Source organism: Corythoichthys intestinalis, chromosome 5 (assembly GCF_030265065.1).
Source record: "Corythoichthys intestinalis isolate RoL2023-P3 chromosome 5, ASM3026506v1, whole genome shotgun sequence".
Taxonomy (NCBI): domain Eukaryota; kingdom Metazoa; phylum Chordata; class Actinopteri; order Syngnathiformes; family Syngnathidae; genus Corythoichthys; species Corythoichthys intestinalis.
The window spans coordinates 50667818-50692586 of record NC_080399.1 but is presented as its reverse complement, the minus strand read 5'-3'; the positions used below and the strand labels follow the sequence as shown (position 1 = coordinate 50692586).

The 24769-nt window shown below is 38.9% G+C and overlaps 1 protein-coding gene across 3 annotated transcripts; it reads left to right on the top strand.

The window, feature by feature from the left end:
* The first annotated feature begins 1355 nt into the window (after positions 1–1355).
* klhdc4 (kelch domain containing 4) lies at positions 1356–21582 on the top strand. Of its 3 annotated transcripts, none has more exons than XM_057836942.1 (13): positions 1356–1589; positions 1799–1890; positions 2108–2186; positions 2316–2414; positions 3937–4073; positions 4156–4248; positions 8469–8631; positions 8775–8838; positions 9935–10143; positions 13096–13336; positions 13679–13858; positions 15112–15222; positions 17572–21580. In XM_057836942.1, exons 1-13 carry the CDS (start codon positions 1491–1493, stop codon positions 17754–17756), a joined length of 1752 nt encoding a protein of 583 aa, XP_057692925.1. In that variant the 5' UTR covers positions 1356–1490; the 3' UTR covers positions 17757–21580. The 3 variants fall into 3 exon arrangements, with proteins under 3 accessions (XP_057692925.1, XP_057692924.1, XP_057692926.1); XM_057836941.1 differs by having other exon boundaries at positions 1358–1589; positions 8775–8853; positions 17572–21577; XM_057836943.1 differs by lacking the exons at positions 1356–1589; positions 1799–1890; positions 2108–2186; positions 2316–2414 and adding an exon at positions 3581–3668 and having other exon boundaries at positions 8775–8853; positions 17572–21582.
* The last annotated feature ends 3187 nt before the right edge of the window (positions 21583–24769 follow it).

The window sequence follows — 24769 nt, the reverse complement described above, 5'->3', positions numbered from 1 at the left end:
AACAGGCTATTAAAATTTAATTACAGACTTGAGTAACAATTAGGCAATAAAAACAGTTGTATTTTAAAATAAAGTTTTCATTTAACATGACTTTCATACATTTTTGTTTGCATGTTTTCTTTTGCCTTCCTATTGCATTACTACAGTGCTTCTCAATTATTTTCTGTTACGCCCCCCCAAGGAAGACGTAAATGTTTCGCGCCCCCCCCAACTCTCTGCCGCCACTGTAAATAGTATCATTCGTCTATATTACTATTATAAGTACGCCTCAGCCTAACATTGTGTCCTTTTTTTCTATTAAAGAAAAAAAGTAACATAGATCAACATATAATAAAGTATAACTTTTCTAACATTGTGTTGCTTGTAACAGAAAAGACTTAACGCGCATCAATTTGCCTGAAGTTAAAAAAAAAAAAAAAAAGTCACATCCAAACTGTAAAAATACACTCAAGGTACATTTTTGACCATTTGATACTGAAAAATAAAATGTAATAAAATCAGTAAATAATAACAAATTCAAATTGATTAGAAACATTTACTCTTTAGGACAACATGCCAAAAACTTTGACCGAAAAAAACCCAAAACTGAATAGAAGGGGGGGGGGGAGTCTTTGGACAGAAGGAAAGTTTTTATTTTCGCTGATTCACCACAGTGCTCACTGGTTTACTGATATAACACTGACAAAGCGGGACGATTGTGAAAATTGGCAGTATTCGGCACATTTTCGCTGAAAAATAGTCAAGCGGCTTATCAATGAGATTGAGGTCTAATGTCTTTAAGTGGCGTCTTAACTGATTTGGCTTCTCCGCTATAATCATTTTTAGACTCAGTAAACAGTGGTCTTTCCTCATTTTCCACTATATTAAAAGTCAAAGGCAAACGGCCCGAAAAAAGCGCATTCTCGGCGGCCGAGGGAGAACCGTAGGTGAGGGCGGTGGTCGTGACGATCCCAAGCCGAAAACGGCACTTCTCGGCCGGACACGTGAGAACCGAAGAAGACAGTGGGTCGCTGCGTGAGTCCAGCCAGCTCTGCATGAGTCTCTTCCGTGTGCTCTTGCTTACTTCAAAAATACTGCACGCACTTTGAAAATGAGAGCGCCACTGCCACCCACGGAGTGGATGTGCAAGTACACTTTATTCTAGTACGGCAAAAAAAAAAAAAAAAAAAAAAAAAAAAAAAAAAAAAAAGCATGTTCCCCGAGGTCACTCGCGCCCCCCCTGGCATCGCTCTGCGCCCCCCTGGGGGGGCGCGCCCCACCATTTGAGAAGTACTGCATTACTATTTGTATTGTATACTCTTTATACCAACATACAACTTAATCTTCCGACACACTAGGCGGCGCTGTCAGATTTTCACACTTGCAAATTGCAATCACGGATCGGAAGCAAAACCAGCTGATCCAGGACAGCATTGGATTTCAACTCGACATGTGGGATGCTTTTATGGATGGCAATTTGACGTTTTATTAACTTTTTACGGAATGAAAACATGGGGAAAAAAGGCAAAAACGAAAAGAAAGTCAAGGGAGCTGAGAAGACCGCTGCCAAAATGGAGAAAAAGGTTTCCAAGAGGTCCAAACGTGAAGAGGTGATTCTGTTTTGTATTGCTGGAAAAACAATAATCATAGTTTTGTGGCCTCGTCATGCTTAGAATATAAGCAAATGATGCACGAAAGCAATTCCAAAGGCATATTCAAGTGGCATCAGTCCTAAATGTAAATCACAGCCCAGTAATTCGCTCTTGTGCAACATAATTGACAGCATAATTGTAAGGAAATTCGGATGCTTGTTTCATAGGAGGACTTGGAGGCTCTGATTGCTGAATTTCAGAGCATGGATGCCAAGAAGACTCAGGTTGTAGAGACTGCATGTCCACCTCCATCGGCAAGGTGCGAGTGCAGCCTTCACTTTCACTGTCTTCTGTTTTCCAAGCACTGCTTTGACTCAGCATATCATAAAATATGACTTTTTTTTTTTTCGTTTTGTGGAAAGGCATATGCTATTTATATTAACATTGATTTAACTTTTTGGAAAGGCATAGGCTATTTATATTAACATTGATTTAACTTTTTTTTTTTTTTTTTTTAATATCTCCGTGATTTTCAGGCTAAGTGCATCCATTTGTGCTCATCCTGAGAAAGATGAGCTCATCCTATTTGGTGGTGAGTTCTTTAATGGGAAGAAGGTAATTCAAACACTTTTTATATGCTTATCTTTCAGAATGATCTGTTAAGATAGCTCAATAGAATAATATGTTAGATTTTCTTTGTTTGTCCCAGACCTTTAAACTGAATTCTTGTTTTCATTTTTTCAGACATACTTGTACAATGATCTGTTTTTCTACAACATTAAGAAAAACAGCTGGGTAAAGTCAGAGATCCCCAACCCACCTCCCCCACGATGCTCCCACCAGGTACGTCCAAGTCAATTGCCTCTAGTAATTTTTCATATGTCTGAGCAGACACACAATCTGCCTGAGCACACTGAGGACTAATGTGAGCAACATATTAGATGTGTACGGTGTGGCCACCATAAGCGGAGTTTGACTTTTGGGGCGGGGGGGGGGGGGGGGGGGGGCACACCATGTTGATGAACCCAAAATGCAACGTCAGCAATAAAATTAACTTACAAGAATATTTGTAATAATAAGTTGAAAATGAACGTTTGTTTTTTTTTGTTTCCCATCATTCTTGAGGGGAATTCTAAGTCTGGCTGTTTAGGACGGCTATACTTTTCACCAAGATCGTCATCCATTGAATATGGTACGCCCACAGGTGTCGTGCTAATGTAGTTAGTACCCGCTTCAAAAATTTTTATCCCCTGGGCGGAGCCACTGCGCTCACTGATTTGCTTGATTTTCGGGTTTTGCTGATGATTACGAGGTTTTAAAACATGGCCCATCCATCAAAAAAACAACTTTTTTCCCCCTGTCGTATAACGTAAGATACGTACTGAACGTAAAAAAAGGCAATGTTTTACTGTTTTACTCGCAGGATGACTTACAACTGTTATTACTGTAATTCAAGTCCTGTATAGAGTTTCTCCAGTTTAATAAACGTCTATGTCCAAAATATATAACTGTGGTTCTTTTCTGGCTTCAATTAATTTTTTATTGACGTAACTTATAACTAATGTGTGTACTCCCACGGCCGGAGGGATGCAATTTTTCACAGGGGTAACTACATTGGCAAGGCACCCGAAGTGGCTCTGGTTTAAAATTAGCGTCTTTAGTGAGGTAAATTGAAACTCTGCTCACCATTTTGGCGGTGCTCTCTGGCGTTTGATGGTCCACATTTTCAATCCTTGGTTCTTGCTCAGTAGTTGTCGCTTTTGAAAGCTTAGGTTTAAAAAAATTACGTATATCCATCTGGCCTCTTCGGTCCTCGGGTGGTTTTGGCTAAGCAAAGCAAATGACTGTCTAAGGCAGGGGTCTCCAACCCAGTCCTTAAGGCCCACTGTGGGTCCTGGTTTTTGTTCCAGCCGATCCAGCAGAGACAGTTGAACCAATGAGGCTTCTGCTAAAACAAGCCACACCTGACTGCAATCAACTGATTGCACTTGTAAAACACCACATTGGGGAAAAAGTGTTGTCATCTTGTTTGGTAGGAATGAAATCCTGCAACCACAGTGGGCCTTTGTGGAATAGGTTGGGGACCCCTGGTCTAAGGTACTAGTCACATGATCTGTTCAAAAAAAAAATTTTTGACCCATTTTAAAAACATATTTTTTTGTTCATTTCTTCATTTTTGTTGTTTGTTTTATTGCTTTACAACTTTTATAGACATTATTTGACCGAAAAACTCTTTAATTTTAAAATCATATATAGTAAAGTCAATTACATGCAATGACCCTTTTCGGCCACTACGGTTCAATGCGCTTGATTGCACTTAGCTATATCTAAACGAAAAATTGTTTCAACCATGTTTATCCATCAGGCGGTAGCAGTCTCTCAAGGTGGGGGCCAGCTGTGGGTGTTTGGAGGAGAATTTGCATCTCCAAACGGGGAACAATTCTACCATTACAAGGACCTTTGGGTGTTGCACCTTGCAACACATACCTGGGAAAATATCAAGTATGATGGACTTATTTGAAGACAGGCTGTTGCTATTGATAACATAGCTACTTATACGCTAACCTTAACTGTGTTTTTCTAGAGCGCCTGGCAGTCCATCGGGTCGTAGTGGCCACAGGATGGCACTCAATCGGAGACAGTTGTTGGTGTTTGGAGGGTTTCATGAGAGCACCAGGTGGGCAAAATGTTAATGCTCAATTGACTCATAAGTATATAAATTAGGGCTGTCAAACGATTAAAAATTTTAACCGAGTTAATTACAGCTTAAAAATTAATTAATCGTAATTAATCGCAATTAATCGCAATTCAAACCATCTCTAAAATATGCCATATTTTTCTGTAAATTATTGTTGGAATGGAAAGATAAGACACATGACGGATATATACATACAACATACTGTACATAAGTACTGTATTTGTTTATTGTAACAATAAATCCACAAATGGCATTAACATTCTTTGTTAAAGTGATCCACGGATAGAAAGACTTGTAGTTCTTAAACGATAAATGTTATAGTTACAAGTTATAGTAATTTTATATTAAAACCCCTCTTCATGTTTTCGTTTTAATAAAATTTGTAAAATTTTCAATCAAAAGTAGAGTTAATATAATAATAATAAGAATAAAAATAATAATAAAAATAGAGTGACCAAAGTCTAAGTTTTACGTGTATTTTGCATAGCTATTTTGATATGGAATGCCAGTTCATTTTGCATTGTTGTTAAACTAGGTCAGAATAGGGCCTCATTACTATAGACCAGTACTTCTCAAATAGTGGGGCGCGCCCCCCTGGGGGGGCGCAGAGCGATGCCAGGGGGGGCGCATGTGTCCTCGGGGAACATGCTTTTTTCTTTTTTTGCCGGACTGGAATAAAGTGTACTTGCACATCCACTCAGTGGGTGGCAGTGGCGCTCTCATTTTCAGAGTGCGTGCAGTATTTTTGAACTAAGGAAGAGCACTCAGCACACAGAAAACAGACATGAAGAGCAGTGCGCCGCCGCCGTTTTCAAAAGCCGTTTTCCGACCGGACTCACTCACACAGCGACCCACTGTCTTGTCCGGTTCTCACGTCGCCGCCCGAGAAGTGCCATTTTCGGCTTGGGATCGTCACGACGACCGCCCTCACCTACGGTTCTACCTCGGCCGCCGAGAATGCGCTTTTTTCGGGCCGTTTGCCTTTTAGCTTTGACTTTTAATACAGTGGGGTGATGAGGAAAGACTACTGTTTACTGTGTCTGAAAATAATTATAGCGGACTGCCAGAAGCCAAATCAATTAAGACGCCACTTAGACATTCGACCCCAATCTCATTGATAAGCCGCTTGATTGTTTTTCAGCGAAAACGTGCCGAATATTGCCAACAATAGTCCTGCTTTGTCAGTGTTATATCAGTAAACCAGTGAGTATTGTTAGCATGCTCATTGCATAATGACTCCACACCATTGCAAAGGAGGTAATACTGAGTGTGAGCAGCAAAAATAAAAACTATCCTTCTGTCCAAGGACACTCTTTTTTTCCTTTATTCATTTTTTCGGTCAAATTTTTTGGCATATTGTCCTCATGAGTAAATGTTTCTAATCAATTTGAATTTGTTATTATTTACGGATTTTATTACATTTTATTTTTCTGTATCAAATGGTCAAAAATACCTTGAGTGTATTTTTACAGTTTGAATGTGACTTTTTTTTTTTTTTTTTTAAATTCAGGCAAATTGATGCACGTCAAGTCTTCTCTGTTACAAACAAAACAATGTTAATAAAGTTATACTTTATTATAAGTTGATCTGTTACTTTTTTTCTTTATTAGAAAAAAAGGACACAATGTTAGGCAGATGCGTATTTATAATAGTAATTTTATAGACGAATAATACTATTTACAGTGGCGGCGGAGAGTTTGGGGGGGCGCGAAACATTTACGTCTTGCTTGGGGGGGGCGTAACAGAAAATAATTGAGAAGCACTGCTATAGACTGAAGTGCTTTTCTTTTTGTGAACATTTTTTTTTTTTTTTGAGAGAGATAGCACAACAAAAATAATATTCCTTTCACTAAACGATACTTACAGTGAGGAGAACAAGTATTTGATACACTGCCAATGGGTCTTCCCATTGGCAGTGTATCAAATACTTGTTCTCCCCACTGTATGTTTGTTGTGAAGGAGTTGCCAATAAATGGCGCGGTCCAAAGAACGCCTGTGTCCACTCGCCTTTACTGTATAACATATATCTGTGCATATCTTACCCAAAATACAACAAGAGACACATAATTGCCACTAAAACAAAGAAAACTTACCGAAATATGTGTGGAGCACAAATAGCAATCTGCATTGCATTGTGAATACAGCATAAACGTCTCACAACTACTAATTCTCCTACGTTTAGAAGAAATAACATGAGTATGGAACGGCGCTGCCCCCAAGCGGCCGGTGGCATTCTCTTCACTCTTAATGTCCATAAACGGCCTCATTGTAATCTGTTTGAGGCAATATGCGAGATGGTCATTCACCCAAGTGCCAGCAGAGGGCGGCGAAACTCCATAACAACAAGTAAGCGTTTCACTGTACTGTCATTTAAATCTGTCTGAGCGGGACATCTGCGTTTATTGCGCCAAATATTTTAACGTGATTAATTTAAAAAATTAATTAACGCCCGTTAACGCGATAATTTTGACAGCCCTAATATAAATGTGTGCAAAACGGGTGTTATAATATTTTTGTTGACCCTTGTTGTAAAACCATGCGGTCCTACTTTGACCACTGTTAAAGAACTTAAAGCAGCACTCTGATATAATTTTATGACACTAGTCAGGACAGTCTGACTCAAGATTTTTTTGACATACTTGGTATAATCTATATTTTTTCGCATTGAATATGAATATGAAAACTACCGAATTTTTTTTTTTTTTTTTTTTTTTACTGAACAATTCCATTCAATTAAAAAAAATAAAAATAATTAATAACAAATTAAACAATTTGCGGTTCAGGACCAACATAGCGCCCAAATAAAATTAAAAAAGTCCTGAAATGTGCTTTTTAATGAAAAAAAAAAAAAAAATTGGCACTTTGTCATTAAATTAGGGCTCTAAGTCATGATTATTTTTTCATAATTGATTAATCAGACGATTAACCATTAATGTCACCTTCATCAATTACCTTCACAATTTAACTTGAAAATTTTTTAAGCATGTTGTAAGTAACCATGAAGACAAAATGATTGACTATTTCCATAAAAAATATTTTACTACAGCTTCTCTACTTGTAGTCTACAACTGTACTGTTTTAAGTACATAAAACTTGTTAAAGTTATATATTAGTTATATATGTAACATAAAAATAAATTTTCAGTACACAACTCAAAAGTCCTAATTTAAAAATGTGCTGCTGATTGACATGTTTTTCTTGTGTTCAAAGCACTGATATAGGTTATGTCAATGACTCATTTACTTTCTTCAAATACTCTAAATAGCAAAATCGAAGCAGGAGGAGGAAGACTGTAAAGAATCAGTTTTCTTTATCAAACAGTTGTTCATAGATACAGTCCAAATCCAATTTCAAAGCACACACTCTTGTATGACAATTTACAGTTTCAATGGGAGTTTGTGGTGAAAGGAGACTCTTATATGAATGGGTTTATGTGTGTGGTTTCTTTATAAAAGGAAATGAGACAACTTTAATATCTAATAATAATTCAAGTGCTCATCTGCTTCTTCAAAACACAATACAAACGGACACTTAAGATGCTGATTAGCATAATTGCTGACTAGCTTAGTGCTCCGTGCTAAGTAGTGACGTCTCGTCAACAAAGAATGCAAACAATGCAGTTGGCTTCATTTACTCACCTCTGATTGAGTCACACTGGATCTAACAACACAAAAGACAATCTAGCTCTTGACACCTCGTAGTACAGTATTGCTTCAGCAACCCAACCTGAGAGTAGCAATGAACTCTCTCTTTTGCTTTAATCACTGGTGTACGCGCAGCCTCACATTACACACAAACAAGGACCCAAACGGGACTGTTCAAAGCTGCCACCAAAAACTGATTATCAAATTCGTTGACATCTAATTTATTAATCGATTTTAATGGATCAGTTGTTGCATTCTTACATTCAATTTTGGGATTTTGCCATTTCAAGTTGAGGCTGGTCCGAATCTCCCGCAACGTCCACAGTACTCCAAAAATCAGTATGAGATTACAAAATTGAGACTCTGCAGGTGAGTCTAATCACCAACAATATTGTAAAACTTGTACTAACCGATGATTTTATAAAAAGCTTGCTTGCAAACAAAATTTATGTTGAATGCCATGCATTGATATCCCGGTTTCAACCATAACTCGAAAAAAAAGACAAAAGTTTCTTAAGAATTTTCTGTGCCCGTCTTTCTTTTTCGCCCTCACAGAGATTTTATCTACTACAATGACATCTACTCATTCTCTTTGGACGCTTTCTCTTGGTCACGCCTCTCCGTGTCAGGAGTTGCCCCTTCACCGAGATCCGCCTGTCAGATGACCTCTACGCCCGATGGTTCTGGTATCATCATCTATGGAGGATACTCAAAACAGGTATTTGTGAGCTCATCATTTTATTTTTATATTATTTCATGTTTGAGTTATGGGTAGTTTTCGTATGGTCTGGCACTAACTGGCTGTCATGATAATTGCAAATGTGATGTCATAATACCTTAATAGCTGTTGTGTTAACCTAGAGACTGAAAAAGGACATTGAGAAGGGAACTATACATTCTGACATGTTTCTTCTAAAGCAAGAGGGTAAAGATGGCCAAGGTAAAACAATATAGACCCTACCCACGTGACGTCACAACTCCGCCCTCCTGACTGGTGCCGCCCAATTGTCTGTCAACACATCGTGTTTACCTGTTACGGCTACGTACATTCCTCCTATTTACGACGTGTTTTTCTGCTCGTTAACATTAATAATCAAAATGGTGAAGGCGTGTGTGGCGGTCGGTTGCAATAACAGAGAAGATAGACGGAGAGACTTGAAGTTCTACCGGATTCCGAGAGACCCGGAGAGGAGAGAGCGAGATGGGCTGCTGCAATTCGAAGAGAAAACTGGGCTCCAAACGATTACCACAGATTATGTAGTCGTCATTTTACATCTGGTAAGATGCATTTAATATATATTTAGAGGGTTTTGGGCTGACAACCACAATTAAGATCATTGCTAGGCTAATCGCCGACAACATACACCTATGTATGTAGTGAGAGTGCTATCGCTAAACCATATAAACATTAAAAGCCCTAACTCCATTGACAAATGACATGAAATACATTAGACTTGACAGTGGATGTTAGCAAGAACAAAAGATTTTGAATTCAAAATTTCGTAACTCACCTTTCCAAGCACAAGATAGATTCCTGCCCAATTTTCGTGGACGAGGACCTGTTTCACCCAACCAGCAACGAAGTATTAATAAGCCTCCAAGCTCTTAAAGTTTTTCAAACTTTCGTGGGAATAGGCTGATTTTGTGTGGACAAGATAGTTGTACATATCAGGGTAGCTAGCAGATGTCAGGCAAATACGGCGGAGACAGCGGGTCGAAAAACATCGATTTAGGCATCAAATATGGATCTGGCGAATGGATAAACTGAAGCTTTTCCACATAACGCCTTTTATGCAACGCATCAAGTGAGTTTACGGCATCCGAAAGCACCGGGTCTTCCATGAAATGCATTATAAATTGCTCGATCAATTGAGACCATTGATAATACAGACACAAAATGACGGACAAGGGGGCGGAACAATACAGCGATCACGTGATTTTGTGACGTCGGTGGGTAGGGTCTATAAGCTCAATGTATTTTATCATTTTCGTCTCATTTAATTGTGAAATATGCATTGCAGAAAAGTGGACGTGGTCCAGATTGAGTCCATCAGGAAACAAGCCTCCTCCTCGCTCAGGCTTCTCCATGGCAGTGGGCCCGGCAGGGCGCGCCGTGTTGTTCGGTGGGGTTTGTGATGAGGAAGAGGAGGAGACGCTGGAGGGTGACTTCTATAACGACCTCTACTTGTATGACACGGTGAAGAACCGCTGGTATCCTGGAAAACTCAGGGTGAGCTGCTGTCAAGTGACCTTATGAAGTGACAGTGACAAAAATTGGCTCATGACAGCCTGGCTTCATTTGATTGACTAAATGGAGTCAATTTTGGGGAGAATTTACGTTGAATGCTGGAAACAGAGTCATGTGACAGAAAATGTTTGTTTTTGGCAGCCCTTTTAGTTTTTGTGTTTGTCTTTTGGATGACAATACTTGTTAGTCTGTCATAGTTTAGTCCTTTCAAAATATGTTCATCTTTGTCTAGTTTTAGTCGACGAAATCTCATACAAATTTAATCTAGTTTTAGTTGACAGTTACTCAAAATGTTTTCGTCTGTAAAATTCCAAAGTTTTAGTCCAAAGACAAATAAAGGTAACCAACAATTTCGAATGAACAAATACACACGAGCACATAGTGTAGCGTCTACGAGGACAACGCCAACTTCATGATGGTAATCCACACTCAGCAGGAAAAGCATAATTTCCAATTAAATCCCCCTAGAAGCTACGAACTGTACGTAAAAAAAAAAAAGTTGTCCGAGCGTTTAAAGAGGATGCTCGCCATGCTAAAGTTGATGCTAATGCTAACGCGAATGCTATGCTAACACAACGAGTGATGGTCATCTTGCACAGACTTTTAAAGGCTAAAGCAACATTGCATATTTTTTCTTGGCAAGATAAGAAAACAAATCTTACCATGTGTTTTAAAACAAGCAAGCTGGAGCACAGCCTAGCTTGAAACACATCCTAAAGTCCGGTGAGGAGAGTGAGGGAGAGGCAAAGCACATCTCACATGAGTGACACGACCCAAATGCTTTTACAATGCAAGCTGACGTACTCCACATAATGTGAACGTATGAAAAAAATAGTGATGCACGATAATGCGTTTTTCAACCGATACCGATAACCGATAATTTCCTCCTCGTTCCAACCGATAACCGATAATGTCAAGCCGATAATTTTATTAAAAGATTTATGTAAAATTTTAAAGTATACACAAGAGAAAATATTACTGTAGAAAAATATTATTGCTCTTTTTTTCCCAACATCAAATGTGAACAAATGGTAAATTCCAACATCTAAATAAAGACAGATTGTCTGACATTGTGTAGTGGTAAACTTTTGGCAAGAATTACTTACACAGTAAATACATAAGTTGCACAAAAATGGCTTTCAAAGTAAGCCATTCCTAACGTATGACATTACTACACAGCAAAAACACAACTCCTTAAAATTAGTTAAATTCCCTTGTTTTCAGTGTAAATCTATTGGACATAAGTGAAATTAAATGCCAGCACTTCAAGTATATTTCACTCAGATTTCTTGAAGAAAAATAGCCAGCTGAAAATAAGCTTTACAGCCTTATTTTAAGCAATAAATTATTATACATAATCCTAAAAAAAACTTGAAATGTTCTTTATTCAAGAATATGTATGGTTCAAAACATTATTTGAAAGCAGTTTTTTCTTGACTTAGGTGAAAAATGACATTTTTTTTTAGATGTTTGGGTTTAATAAGAGCAAATGGCAATATTTAGTTCAAGTAAGTGGAATAATCTGGCGCATTCATCTGTTAACTAGTCTTCAACACTCAAACAAGATGGGGAAAATTATTTGACTAGATTTAAGAAGAATGATTAGATTAAGACGTCATAAATTTAAAGCGTACTAAATGCATTACTGACTGGATGACTTCTTTGTGTGGTTTGGTGCATGTTAAAATTATCAACTAACCACTGTGCCGTTATGATAAACATGCTTTCTTGACAACACTTGTGTAAATGTCCGTGGTAAAACTGATGTGATCGGCATGTCTTTCACAAACAATCGTGGTCGTATAAACTGCATTATTTTTTCATCCAGGGGTTTGGCTATCGGGTCATTTTGGGAATTTCCTCCCGCCTGTGCCCTTCAGTCCGCCCGGCTGCTAAATTAGCACCCACGCTAGGCCTCTGTCTTGAACCGGAGTGGCGGCGGCAGCTAAGTTCGTGCGGATATCCGCCTGCCCTGGCCGGCTCGCTGAGCCGTATTCGGTGCATGGCTCTGCTCTGCCCACCTAGGGTGAGGCGGCGGCGGCCTGCCGGACCGGCGGGCTCCGTCGGAAGACAGTTACTTGTCGACTATCGGTCTCGTGAGGTGTTTAGCCGTAGATGGGAGTTTACCACCCGCTTTGGGCTGCATTCCCAAACAACCAGACTCCGGGAGGACCGCAGCGTCTCTGTATCGTCACAAGCCCCGTAGCTTCCTTTATAGTTTGTGTTTACAATAGCTTTAGCATTCGCGCTAGCAGCAGCCTTGTATTCGTTCCAAAAATCATTGTGATGCAGTTTTAAATGGCTGCTGGGTTAGTGGTGTCCAATGAGGACGCTTTCTTTACGCCTTGTGGAACTGTTTTGTAGATGGCGAGAGCGTCGTTTATTTCATTTCACATACGGGAAAAGCAACGCACGCTAGTGAGAGCGCCTCAACACTGATGTGTAACACCGCCTCCTCTATGACGCCGTACTCCTCAACCCCTCCTCCCACAGGGGCTTGAGAGAGGGGAGGGGTTGAGCAGGCGGCGGTGGAGAAGTGGAGAAAACTGCTTGGTTGCGCACATTTGGAGGCTAAATCAAGTATATAATTATCGGATTGCATTATCGGTTGATTTTTTAAAAATCTGTATTATCTGTGTGACGTCATAATTGCCATTATCGGCCGATAATTATCGGTAACCGATATTATCGTGTATCTTTAGAAAATATGTTTAATTTTCGTTTCGTTGTCGTTTCGTCAGACGATAACTAGCGTTCATCTCGTTATGTTCTAGTCTCCCAAGCCATGTTTTTAGCTCGTCTTCGTCATGAAAAAATTGTTTGTCGACGAAATATTTTCGTTATCATCATTGTTGACGAAAACGATAATAGACAGAATACTCTGACTCTCTAAAAAAATATTATACTGGGGCACAATTGCCGCCATTTTTTCAGGGTAACAAAACAGAGAAGAAGAAACGTCGGCGAGGAAAGAAGAATGAAGCCGAAGGGGATGTAGCAGATAAGGAGAAGGAAGATGATGCTTCCAAAGGGCCGACCGAGGTCATCAAGGAGATTGTTACCGAGGACGGCACAGTGATGACCATCAAGGAAATAATCCCTGGAGCTCAGGAGGCGGAGGAGGCCATTGATTATGATGAGGAGGAGGAGGATGAAGAGGAGGAGGAGGAGGATGGTACACACCAATACACACTATCACAGAATTACACTAGTGTCAATGAAAACCGATGAGATGACGGCAGATTTGTTTACTCCTCTGGGCACACCCGATTTTCTGAAGAGGTCATTTTCAAAGCAAAAACACTTAATGATTTTCTCCACAGACATGAGATTTAGATCAGCTTTTCACTCGTTGGATAGTAAAACCTTTTCGCCATAAGCAAGAATCTTACTGAAATTGTATGTCATCTGACACAAGCTGGCCAATGTAGCTGAGGTCCAACAGCAAATGAGGATATTTTGAAGACTAATTTTGGGGATGCTCTTTCAATTGCTTTGTTCCTTCATTCCATTTCAGCGTCTGCTCTGGTGGAGCCCTGCCCAAGGTCCAGCGCCATGGCAACCGTGCGCCAAGGCAAGCTGTTCCTTTATGGCGGGATGTTTGAGGTGGGGAGCCGTCAGTTCACCTTGAACGACTTCTACTGTCTGGATCTCCACAAAATGGACCAGTGGGAGGTCTTGGTTGGGATGGATCCAAGTGAGTCAGCCAGTTAGGAAAGTCCACCTTGGAAGTTACTAGTGTTGCACTGATACCAACAAAAATAGCGGTTTCAGCACTAAAATTACATCATCGGTATCAGGCCGTACTAAAAAATTACGTGCCGATGCTGTGCAATATATACAGGGTGTTCCAAAATGGTTGACCTCATTCTAAATGCCCATATCTCGGAAACTGATGGATCTTAATGAAACCAAATACAGTTTTTGTTGAAGGTCATAAGTTTTATTGGTTAAATTTACAAAGAAAAGTAAAAATATTTGTTGGTTCTATGACAGATTTTCATAAATGTTCAGTATGAGCGCCGCCTGTGACTGCACACCTCCAGTCAGTATTCAAGCTCGTGCCAAACTCGCTGTAGCATGTCTTTGGTAACAGTTTCCAGTGCAGCTGTAATTCTCTGTTTCAGTTCTGGTGCCTTCTTTGCAAAATTTGTGAGGAAGGCATGCTGTACTGTCTTCGATGACTGAGTCCGAGCATACTATTAACACGCAAAATGCCTTTTCTTTTGAAGTGAACGGCATTTCTTAACCTGAAAAGATAGAAATGCCAAACGTTGCACACAAAAACTCGAAACGTTTCTACACAAGCTGTGAAAATTTGAGGTCATTCCAACGAAAATTGTCAAAATTATTGGCCTATGAAATGGGGTCAAACATTTTGGAACTCCCTGTACTTTTCAAGATCCAGTTTCTAACCACTGGTCGTCACACCCAACATGGCTGCCAGCTACGCACCCTGTCGTAAAAAAAAGCATTTCTCGCACTTCTCACGATGACGATAGATGTCTAATTGTATGCTGTCCAATCATCCTTTTGCAATGAATTTCTAGTGAGTTTATCACTAGTAGATGGCCATTCCATTTGATTTGATTTAGGAGGGTGGCAGCGAATGAACGTTCATTTATTTATTTATTGTCCGCCCTCCCATTTCATATGGATTGGACGTGTAGCGTTGTCAATGACAGCCAACGAGTTAAGCAGTGTCTGACCAAGCCACGATTGCAATTACTTTACAATCAATTGGGTATGAAGTATGAAGTTCGTATGAAAACGGGGAAAAAAATGTTTCCATAAAAACCGCCGGGTATTAGTATTGGGGGCCAAAAATTGGTATCTGTGCAACACTAGAAGTTACACAAACATCTGAAACATAATAAGTCTGCCTCAGAAGGTAGCCTGGTGGTGGTGGTGTTTGAGTTTTCATTGAATTTGATGATTCACTCTCTTTAGAGACCCAAGAATGGCTGGAAGAGTCTGAGTCAGAGGATGACAATGAGGAAGAGGAGGCGGCAGGGGGAGCAGAGGGAGGGGAAGAGGAGGAAGAGGAGTCTGATGACACAGGCAAGGGATCATTTATCTTTTTTTTAAAATTTAAGTTAAAAGTTTTTTTTTTTTTTCCAGTTGAACAAACAAAATGAACAGAACCTCACTAACTTGGCAATTGTAAAATAAATGAATAAATAAATAAATAGATAAATAAAATTCAGTTTAAAATAGAAATAAAGTTGTTGTAAAATATCCAATATACACATTAGTAGAAAATTACAAAATATGTCGGAAAATATTCACATAATTTTCAGTAAACATTGCCACTGTTGACTATAGAGAAAATATATTATTTACTTTAGAGGAGGTATAGGATGGAAACTGGGGCTAAATCCTTAACAATAACCAGCATAAAAAGTATCTAAAAATGGAAGTTTACAGTCCCTGACAAAAGTGTTGTCACTTATCCATTTTGTAGAAACAATTGCTAATAACCTTGACTTTCAACTATTCAATTGGTTTCAGAAATGGCTCATATGAAAGCTAAGACCCTCCCAAATGATGTTGAATGTACAAAAATATATTTGTTTCACTGAAAAAAGATTTATCATTTAATAAAGACATAAAGGTTAAATTTTGGCAGGACAAAAGTTTTGTCGCCTACAGAAAGTAGTGTGAAAATTGAACAAACAATGTACTTCAAACACATAAATATGTTACATAACATAAGCGAATTAAGTAGTGGTGCTGTGAGATCCAAATTTAATATTTTGTATGACTTCCATGGGCTTGAAGGACGGCATCCATGCGGTTCGGCAAGGATTCATACAATTTATTGATCAAGTCATCAGGAACATCAAAGAAAGCAGTCTTGCATGCTTCCCAGAGTTCATCAACATTCTTGGGTTTCGTCCCCCATGCTTCCTCTTTCATCCTACCCCAGACATGCTCAATGATGTGAATGTCTGGTGACTGGGCTGGCCAGTCCTGGAGGATCTTGATCTTCTTTGCCTTGAGGAACTTTGAGGTAGAGATTGAAGTATGCGATGGAGCACCATCCTGCTGCAGAATTTGTCCCTTTTCATGGTTAGGAATGTAAGCTGCAGCTAAGATGTGTTGATATTTCAGACTCTCTCTCAGGATACAGACAATTAAAAAACCGTGTTGCATTTGCCAAGGCCCACAGCCTGTCAAAAGGATGGACGCTGGAAAAGTGGCAAAAGGGGGATTTTTCAGATGAATCTTCCATTGAATTACACCACAGTCACCGCAAATATTGCAGGAGACCTACTGGAGCCCGCATGGATCTGAGATTCACTCAGAAAACTGTGGTTTTGTGGTGGCAAAATCATGGTCTGGGGTTACATCCAGTATGGGGGTGTGCGAGAGATCTGCAGGATGGTAGGCAACATAAATAGTCTGAAATATCAACAAATCTTAGCTGCCTCTTACATTCCTAACCATAAAAAGGGACAAATTCTGCAGCAGGATGGTGTTCCATCTCCAATCTCTACCTCAAAGTTCCTCAAGGCAAATAAGATCAAGATCCTCCAGGACCGGCCAGCCCAGTCACCAGACATGAACATCATTGAGCATGTCTGGGGTAGGATGAAAGAGGAAGCATGGAAGGCGAAACCCAAGAATGTTGATGAACTCTGGGAGGCATGCAAGACTGCTTTCTTTGACGTTCCACATGACTTCATCAATAAACTGTATGAACCCTTACCAAAGCCCATGGAAGTCATACAAAATATTAAATTTGGATCTCACAGCATCACTACTTAATTTGCTTATGTTATGTAACATATTTTTGTATTTGAAGTACATTTTTTGTTCGATTTTCACACTGCTTTCTGTAGGCGACAAAACTTTTGTCTTACCAAAATTTGACCTTTATGTCTTCATTAAATGATAAATCTTTTTTTCAGTGAAACAAATATATTTTTGTACATTCAACATAATTTGGGAGGGTCTTAGCTTTAATATGAGCCATTTCTGAAACCAATTGAATAGTTAAAAGTCAGGTTATTAGCAACTGTTTCTACAAAATGGATAAGCGACAAGACTTGTCAGGGACTGTACTAGTATATCATCCAGTAGATTTAGGTGACAAAATCATCAAAGTGTGTGACTAAATCACTGATGCAATCGTAATTCGTATCAGTGTAAGAATGCCATTTTGTGATCGCCAAATCATTCGCCTTTCAGCAGTTTTTTTTTTTTTTTTTTTTTTTTTTTTTTTAAATAATAATAATAATGTAAAGTGGAGCTGCAAGACTGGATGAACCGCACATAACAGTTTCAAGATGACGATTCATAATGATGTCTTTTATCCAACGCGACAGGCTTTCCCCACTTGGTTTATGAGCTGATTTCATGCAGCATTAAATAAAATACATGAAAATTGAATCTCTCTTTCCCCAGATGAAGATGAGCACCCAGCAACGAAGGATGGCGAGACGTTGATAGATTACCAGGCCCGCACGGAGCACTACTGGGTAGGACTTGCTCGTACCAACATGGGTGCAGATGCCAAGGACAAAAAAGTAGCCAAGGTCGCCTTAGCTATGGCGAAAGTCTTCTATGAAGACAACTCGGAGGGCGCTTGAGTGACTTTAACCATGCAGTGTAAAAATACATTATGTAAATGTTTTATGCAAGAAATGTCATTAAACTTGTAGTGCAAATTGCCAAGATGGATCCGATACTGGGCTTTTATTAACAAAATTTGTTATTTATGTCATACTGTTTGTAACAGTCAACAGGTAATCTACAAAAATAAAAATAAAAACATTCAAGACATATGGACACAATTAAAATCATGTTCAAGGTGTTGGCAACTGTTAAAATTTATTTTCATTCCAATAATTAAACTAACCTGCATTACTCATAATCTTCAGCAGGGGGCGACTAATGACAGTGAAAATATTTACAGTAAACGCTTGAAAAAAGTTCTATCCATACAGGAGATTACTTTCTAGAAGTAGTCTTACAACTTGAGCGTTTTCTACGTTTTGGCAACATAGAACCAAACTTAAAAATTTTGTGTGACCCCCCCCCATTGTGAAACTGATACAGTTCTGAAAATTTTATGCAAATGTAACTGTGATGTGCATTGAAATTCAGCCCTCCTGCGTCAATGCTTTGTAGTGCCACCATACTCTGGAGTTAAAGCTGCATTACTTGAGGTATATACCAGCTTTGTACATCTCGACCCAGACACTTGGCTTTGTTAAGTCATTGTTTTGCTTCAACAAAATTTGCGTTCCCAGTTTCAAGTCTTTTACAGCCTCCAACTGGTTTTCTTCACTTTTAACCACAGTTTCCCCCATGTGGGGACAGTGTGTTGAGGCTCATTCACCACGCATACTGTTAGCACTTTACAATTAGATGGGAAAAAAAAAATCCCCTTGTTCTGATTGGACCGAAGCATGTTTCAGTGTGGTTTACATGGCTCTAGGGAAACTTCAAACAGGACTTTCTAGGTTTTCCATCACAATTATGTGCTATTTTGTTTGGCTATAAAATACCAAATGGATAAAATTGTTGGTACGCATCTGTTAATGAAAGAAAACCCCACAATGGTCACTGAAACCACTTGAAAATTACAAAAGTAACAATAAATACACAAGAAAATTACTCAAATTGAGCCATTACTATGGAATTTTCGTTCAACAGAATTGTTTAAAAAAAAAAAAAAAAAAAAAAAAAAAATCTACATACTGTATATAAGTGATGAAACGAGCCTGGACAAAAACGATGGTACCTGTCACTTAATATTTTTATGTACTACCTTTTAAAACAGTCCCTGCAATGAATTGATTACTGTAAATGTCAATGAAAATTCTGCACCTGTCAACACCATTTCTCGGCGTTAGCTGGGATAGGCTCCAGCACCTCCGTGACCCTTGTGAGGAAAAGCGGCATGGAAAATGAATGAATAATTTTCATCGGATTACTTGAAAAGCTCTGTTTGGGAAGACTTTGGTTGACTCACTATGACCAGATTTTATTAATTAGAGATGTCCCAATCTTATCACGTGATTGGAAATCGGGTCGACGGCGCCATTTTTCAGAGGATCGGAATCTGGTGAAAAGGATTGGGTTTTTAATTAAAAAAATATATTTGGTTTTCTGCTTCATGCTCGTGCAGCTTCTCACCCTCCCTCCTGCTAAGCAATGTGACCAAACTGTTTTTCTTGGTCACCATTGGAGCTGGCGCTTGTTTTTAAAGCTAACGATGATTGACAGGTTCATAGCTTTGATCTGGCTAGAGACGCCTCGGTAGCTCTATGATCAAAGGCACAAATGTATTAATCGTCGTTAAACTTGGAACACAGCCTGAAGTGTGCTGTGGCAATTCTTCATTCTGTAAGTGAGAGGCTGTTCTCAGAAGCGTGAGCGTCAAGGCAAAAAAAAAAAAAAATCTAGAGTCCAGGGACTCTGTATCGGCAGATTCTCAAAATCAGGTGACTCGTACTTGGGTGCAAAAATATGCGATTGGGACATAATCATATAATACCGTTTAATCCAGGCTAAGTGGGTCTGTAAGTGATGAAGATTGGTGGATATAAAAGGAATCCAGGAAGCCATGTCTCTGCGCAATTGCTGATTTTATGAAGCAAAACAAAAGTTTGCATAAAAAAACCAAACAAAAACAAAAAAACGCACGTCCTGCGATAGGACTATTGCTCATGCACACAGTGCGATCGCAATGTTCAAACGATATATTGTGCAAGCCTAGTTGAGAGTTTTTAAGAGTTGGGAACAACAGGAGAACATGCAAGTCACCTGCCTTGCCGCTCGGTCAGAATGCAATTACTAATATGCGAGTGCGCTAATTTTAGGGTTCATTTGACCGCGAGAACACGAACGTCCGCTGGCTTGACTGCAGTTACCAATTCCTACTTAGTTTTCACCAGATACCTATTTTTCCCGTGTACGTGTAAAATATGTAGGGTCGTGGTTCGGGCATGTGAAGTAACACCAAACACTACTTATTTTAGGAACTACAACCCTACCTTTTTCTCCCGACACCGGCCCACCGGGGAAATCCCGTGTATCCCCGTATGCGAGTCACTGCACATTAATAATGCCATACTCAGGAAAAGGTATAATTTTTTTGGCGAAGGTATAGATTTGTACTACCGTAACCGCCCATTTGTGTCAGTCTTATTGATAACTTCATTACACGGTTAACCACAGAGCTGCCAGCATCATTTATTAAAATCTGCGATGCTTGTTAAAAGACCAGTGGTTCAATGGCCATCCTATCTCTTTTCCAAACTTCTTGGCTATTCTTAAATCTTAGTGAACGCTTCGGTTTATTATTTTTATATTTTAAAACAGTAGTGTGATTACTAAACAACTTACTCACGACATAAAGCTGAGTCAGACTTCAGCCATGAAGAATTGTGACGTTTTGTTTTGACGAATGCTAAATTGAAACTTTAAATTTATCACAACAAAATTTGGAATTTCTCACATGATAATGTGAGTTTGACATATTTCTATCTGGTGTGGTAGCAATGTAATCTTAGGATCATTAGTGTCAAATTTGTATTAGGGCTGCTCAATAAAGCATATTTTAATAGTGATCACAATTTTGGCTGTCAGATTTGGATGAACGTGATCTCTGGTGAAATTTTGCATAAAATGTCTCTGGTCCATATCTAATCAAATACTTTCCCTTTCACCTCATTAATCATAGTGCATAGGTTTTGGGTGTTAAAACACATTTAATCACAGCTAAAAATGTTAGGCCCCTAGTATCGCCTTCTATTTAATGTGCACCATCATTCATTAACATGTCAGGAATGCTGGTAAAAGCTACAATGTTCAATGTACGATTATTTTAATTGTGTTTATTTTAGTTTTCACATGCCTAAAAAGCTTTAAGCTAGGAGCTAATGACAACTACAGTATATAGTTACATGAAAAACTGCAGATGCAGAAACCTTTGGAGACCACTGACTAAGATCAGCTACTTGCTAGTGCAGTAAACTGTGATTTGTATTTGAGCTGATTATTTGACTATTCATAGAGTTCATAAAATATTTTGAAGTCTATGGACTACTCAACATAATAATTGGTCATTAGTTCACCATTGAACTAATCATTTGTGACAGGCATACTTGTGGAAAGGCATGAAAAAAAAAATAGTTTGCACAAGAGAACAGGAGGTACTGACATTATCTTTCACAACATTTGTAGTTTGTGAGTCCGTCATTTACATAAAGTAATTTGCCAGTGAAATTCTTGCATCTCTCTTACTGTCCTTATTTTTACATTATGTGAACTGGAAGTTTGGTTTCGTGGACTTGAACTGTGAACACAAAACTGCTTTTGGTGACGAGCAAGGCGTTTTTGCGCAACAGTTCAACTTTGGTCGTATCATTGACTGGACAAGGATACAGTGGTATGAAAAAGTATGTGAACCCTTTGGAATTTCTCACATTTCTGCATAAAATCACCATCAAATGTAATCTGATCTTTGTCAAAATCACACAGATGAGATAACAGTCTGCTTTAACTAAAACCACCCAGACATACAGTGGGGAGAACAAGTATTTGATACACTGCCAATGGGAAAACCCATTGGCAGTGTATCAAATACTTGTTCTTCCCACTGTATATAGATTTTAATTTTTTAATGAGGATAGCATGCAAACAATGACAGAAGGGGGAAAAATAACCCTCTGCCTAAGGTCACTTAAAGAGAAATTGACACCAATTTTTACCAAACATTTTAAGTCAGTTGTGTGCCCAATCACTGAGTGGTTTAAAGCTGCCCTGCACACTATAAACACATACCTGGTAAGAAATGTCTTAAGAAGCATTGTCTGATGTGTGTCATGGCTCAGTCAAAAGAGCTGTCTGAAGACCTGCAATCAAGGATTGTTTATTTGTATAAAACTGGAAAAGGATACAACACCATCTAAAATAGTCTGGATGTTCATCAATCAAGAGTCAGAGAAGGTGTCTACAAATGCAGAGTTCGGCACTGTTGCTTCTCTCCCAAGGAGCGGCCGTCCACCAAAGATGACGCCAAGAGTTCAGTGCAGAATACTCAGAGAGGTAAAAAAGGACTCTAGAGTGTATGATGACGACTTACAGAAATCACTGGGACAGTCCAATATTTCTGAGCACATATCAACTATATATAAAACTATGGCCAAGAATGGTGTTCAAGGGAGGACTCCACGGAGAAACCCACTGCTCTCTGAAACAACATTGTTTCTCGTTAAATGATCGCAAAAAGGCACTTGGACACTCCACAGAAGTTGTTGCAAAATATTTTGTGGACTGATAAAACGAGTTGTTTGAGAGTAACACACAACGTCATGTGTGGAGGAAAAATGGAACAGCTCACCAACATCAACACCTCATCCCCACCGTGAAGCATGGTGGGGGGACCATGTTGATTTGGGGCTGTTTTGCTAACTCGGCCTGGACAACTTGCAATCATTAATGAAAGAATGAATTCAAAACTTTATCAGGATATTTTGCAGGAAAACCTGAGACCCTCTGTCAGACAGTTGAAGCTAAAAAGTGGATGGATGCTGCAGCAAGACAATCATCCAAAACAGAAGTAAAACAACTTCAGAATGGTTTCAGAAGAACAAAATACACGATCTGGAGTGGCCAAGTCGAAGTCCAAACTTGAACCTCATTGAGACATTAAGATGCTGTGGCATGACCTAACCTAAAGACAGCGATTCATGAATTTCGATTCAAGGAATCTGACTGAATTACAGCAGCTTTGTAGAGAAGAATGGGCCAAGATTAGTCCTGATCGATGACTGATCTGCAGCTAGAAGAAGCGTCTGGTTGAAAGTATTGCTGCCAAAGGAGGGGCCACAAAATATTAAATGTGATGGTTCACTTACTTATTTCTACCCTTCCTGTCATTGTTTGCGTACCATCCTCATTAAAATACGAAAACCAATTAATGTTTGGGTGGTTTTAGTTAAGTACTGTTTTTTCATCCGTGTTATTTTGACAAAGATCAGATCACATTTGATGATTTGGTGATTTTATGCAGAACTGTGAGCAATTCCAAAAGGTTCAGATACTTTTTCATACCACTATAGCTAGAAGGCCCAGCTTTCTTCTTTGGGGCTATAATGTGAAGGATAAAGGGCGAAAAAGGCAAAGATCCCTGAGGTGCAAATACACAAACAAGCGCAATGCACTAGTTAAGCAGAAACATAGTTGCTAGGGACCAAATGTCGGAGGCGGCACGGGTGTCGAAACGTCGTAGATTGAGGAGATCGAAACCAGAGGACCCCCTGTATGTAGTATAGAACAATTTTTTGCACTGTTCATTCATTTAAATATCCCAGCTCAACGCTTTAATTTACAGTCCTTGCAGTGAATTTAATCAGCCAAGACTGAGAGATGACAATATTATGGTAAGGAAATGAGAGAGGCTGAGAAAAGGGAAAAAAGATGCGTTGAAGACAAGGTAGTGAGGACAAAGTGCACGGCGTGTCAGAGAATACATCAGTCACTGTTTGAGCACCAGTCTATCCCGCTCTGACCTATTTTATTCTCCATCAGCATGCTGAATGAGGGATGAGAAGAGGCTAATGAATAATAGACAAGGAAAAGAGATGGATGAGAATGAGGCTGGCTTCCTTCTTCCCGCCCTTCGTATCCCCTGTTCTTGCCTCTCTGCGTTACCCCTTTTTAATTTTAACTCTGGTACAGAAAAGGTTTTATAAATAACCAAAGAGTTTTATTCTTTTCAGGGTGCGCTTCTGACGTAGGCGGACGTAGTATTCGTCATAGATGTACAAACTGCGTGTGTGTCGAAGTGAGAAAGAAAGAGCTGATTTTGTACCTTTCGATATACACGCACACATAAACAAAAGCATCATCACATGCTTATGTAATAATAAACACCCAAATAAGGACATGTTATTTTCCTACTAATGAAACTAACCATCGATGAAACTAATAATCTAGACCAGTTGACGGTGGATGACAAATTCTTTGCCTGTGCATTAAATTCTTTGATTGATTTTTTTACTAGTTGACAGCGTTGTTTGCTGGTTTTATGCATATGTGCATCTAGTTAATTTTTTACACTGTATTTTAAAATTGGTAAACAATTTAATTTGAACAAAACCAAAAAAAATCTTCTGAAAATCAGACCCAAATTACAAATGTTTAAATAAATCATCAACAAACAACCTTTATGTTTATTGAACATGACAAGTTTTTTATTTTTAAGTAATTAATTTTTTTTTTTTACACTTTTGTAAATGTGTACAAATGTGTAAGAAGATGGAAAAAGTCTGATGATGATGATGATGATGATAATAACAACAATACAACCAGATGTTAATGCGTACCATTTTTTATGTTTCATTAAAATGATGGAATTATTTTATGTATGTGTTGTGACTGGCGTTAAGTTATTGAGATAAAATTTCGGAATTTGCACATTGCACCAACTGCATGTTATGTCACTTCAAGCAAAAAATTGAGAGGTCTCATTTTTATCATATAGGTACACTTCAACCATGGGAGAGTATGAAAGTAAATTTCGGAAATCATATTTCCTGATACAGTATTTAAACTTACATATAACGGAACTTTGTGTGTGTGTTTGTTC

Bases quoted from the DNA above. Each gene is read 5' to 3' on its own strand.
- klhdc4 (XM_057836941.1), top strand. From the start codon at position 1,491: ATGGGGAAAAAAGGCAAAAACGAAAAGAAAGTCAAGGGAGCTGAGAAG. The intron at 1,891-2,107 runs GTGCGAGTGCAG...CGTGATTTTCAG, and splicing joins TGTCCACCTCCATCGGCAAG to GCTAAGTGCATCCATTTGTG. The intron at 15,223-17,571 runs GCAAGGGATCAT...CTCTTTCCCCAG, and splicing joins AGAGGAGTCTGATGACACAG to ATGAAGATGAGCACCCAGCA.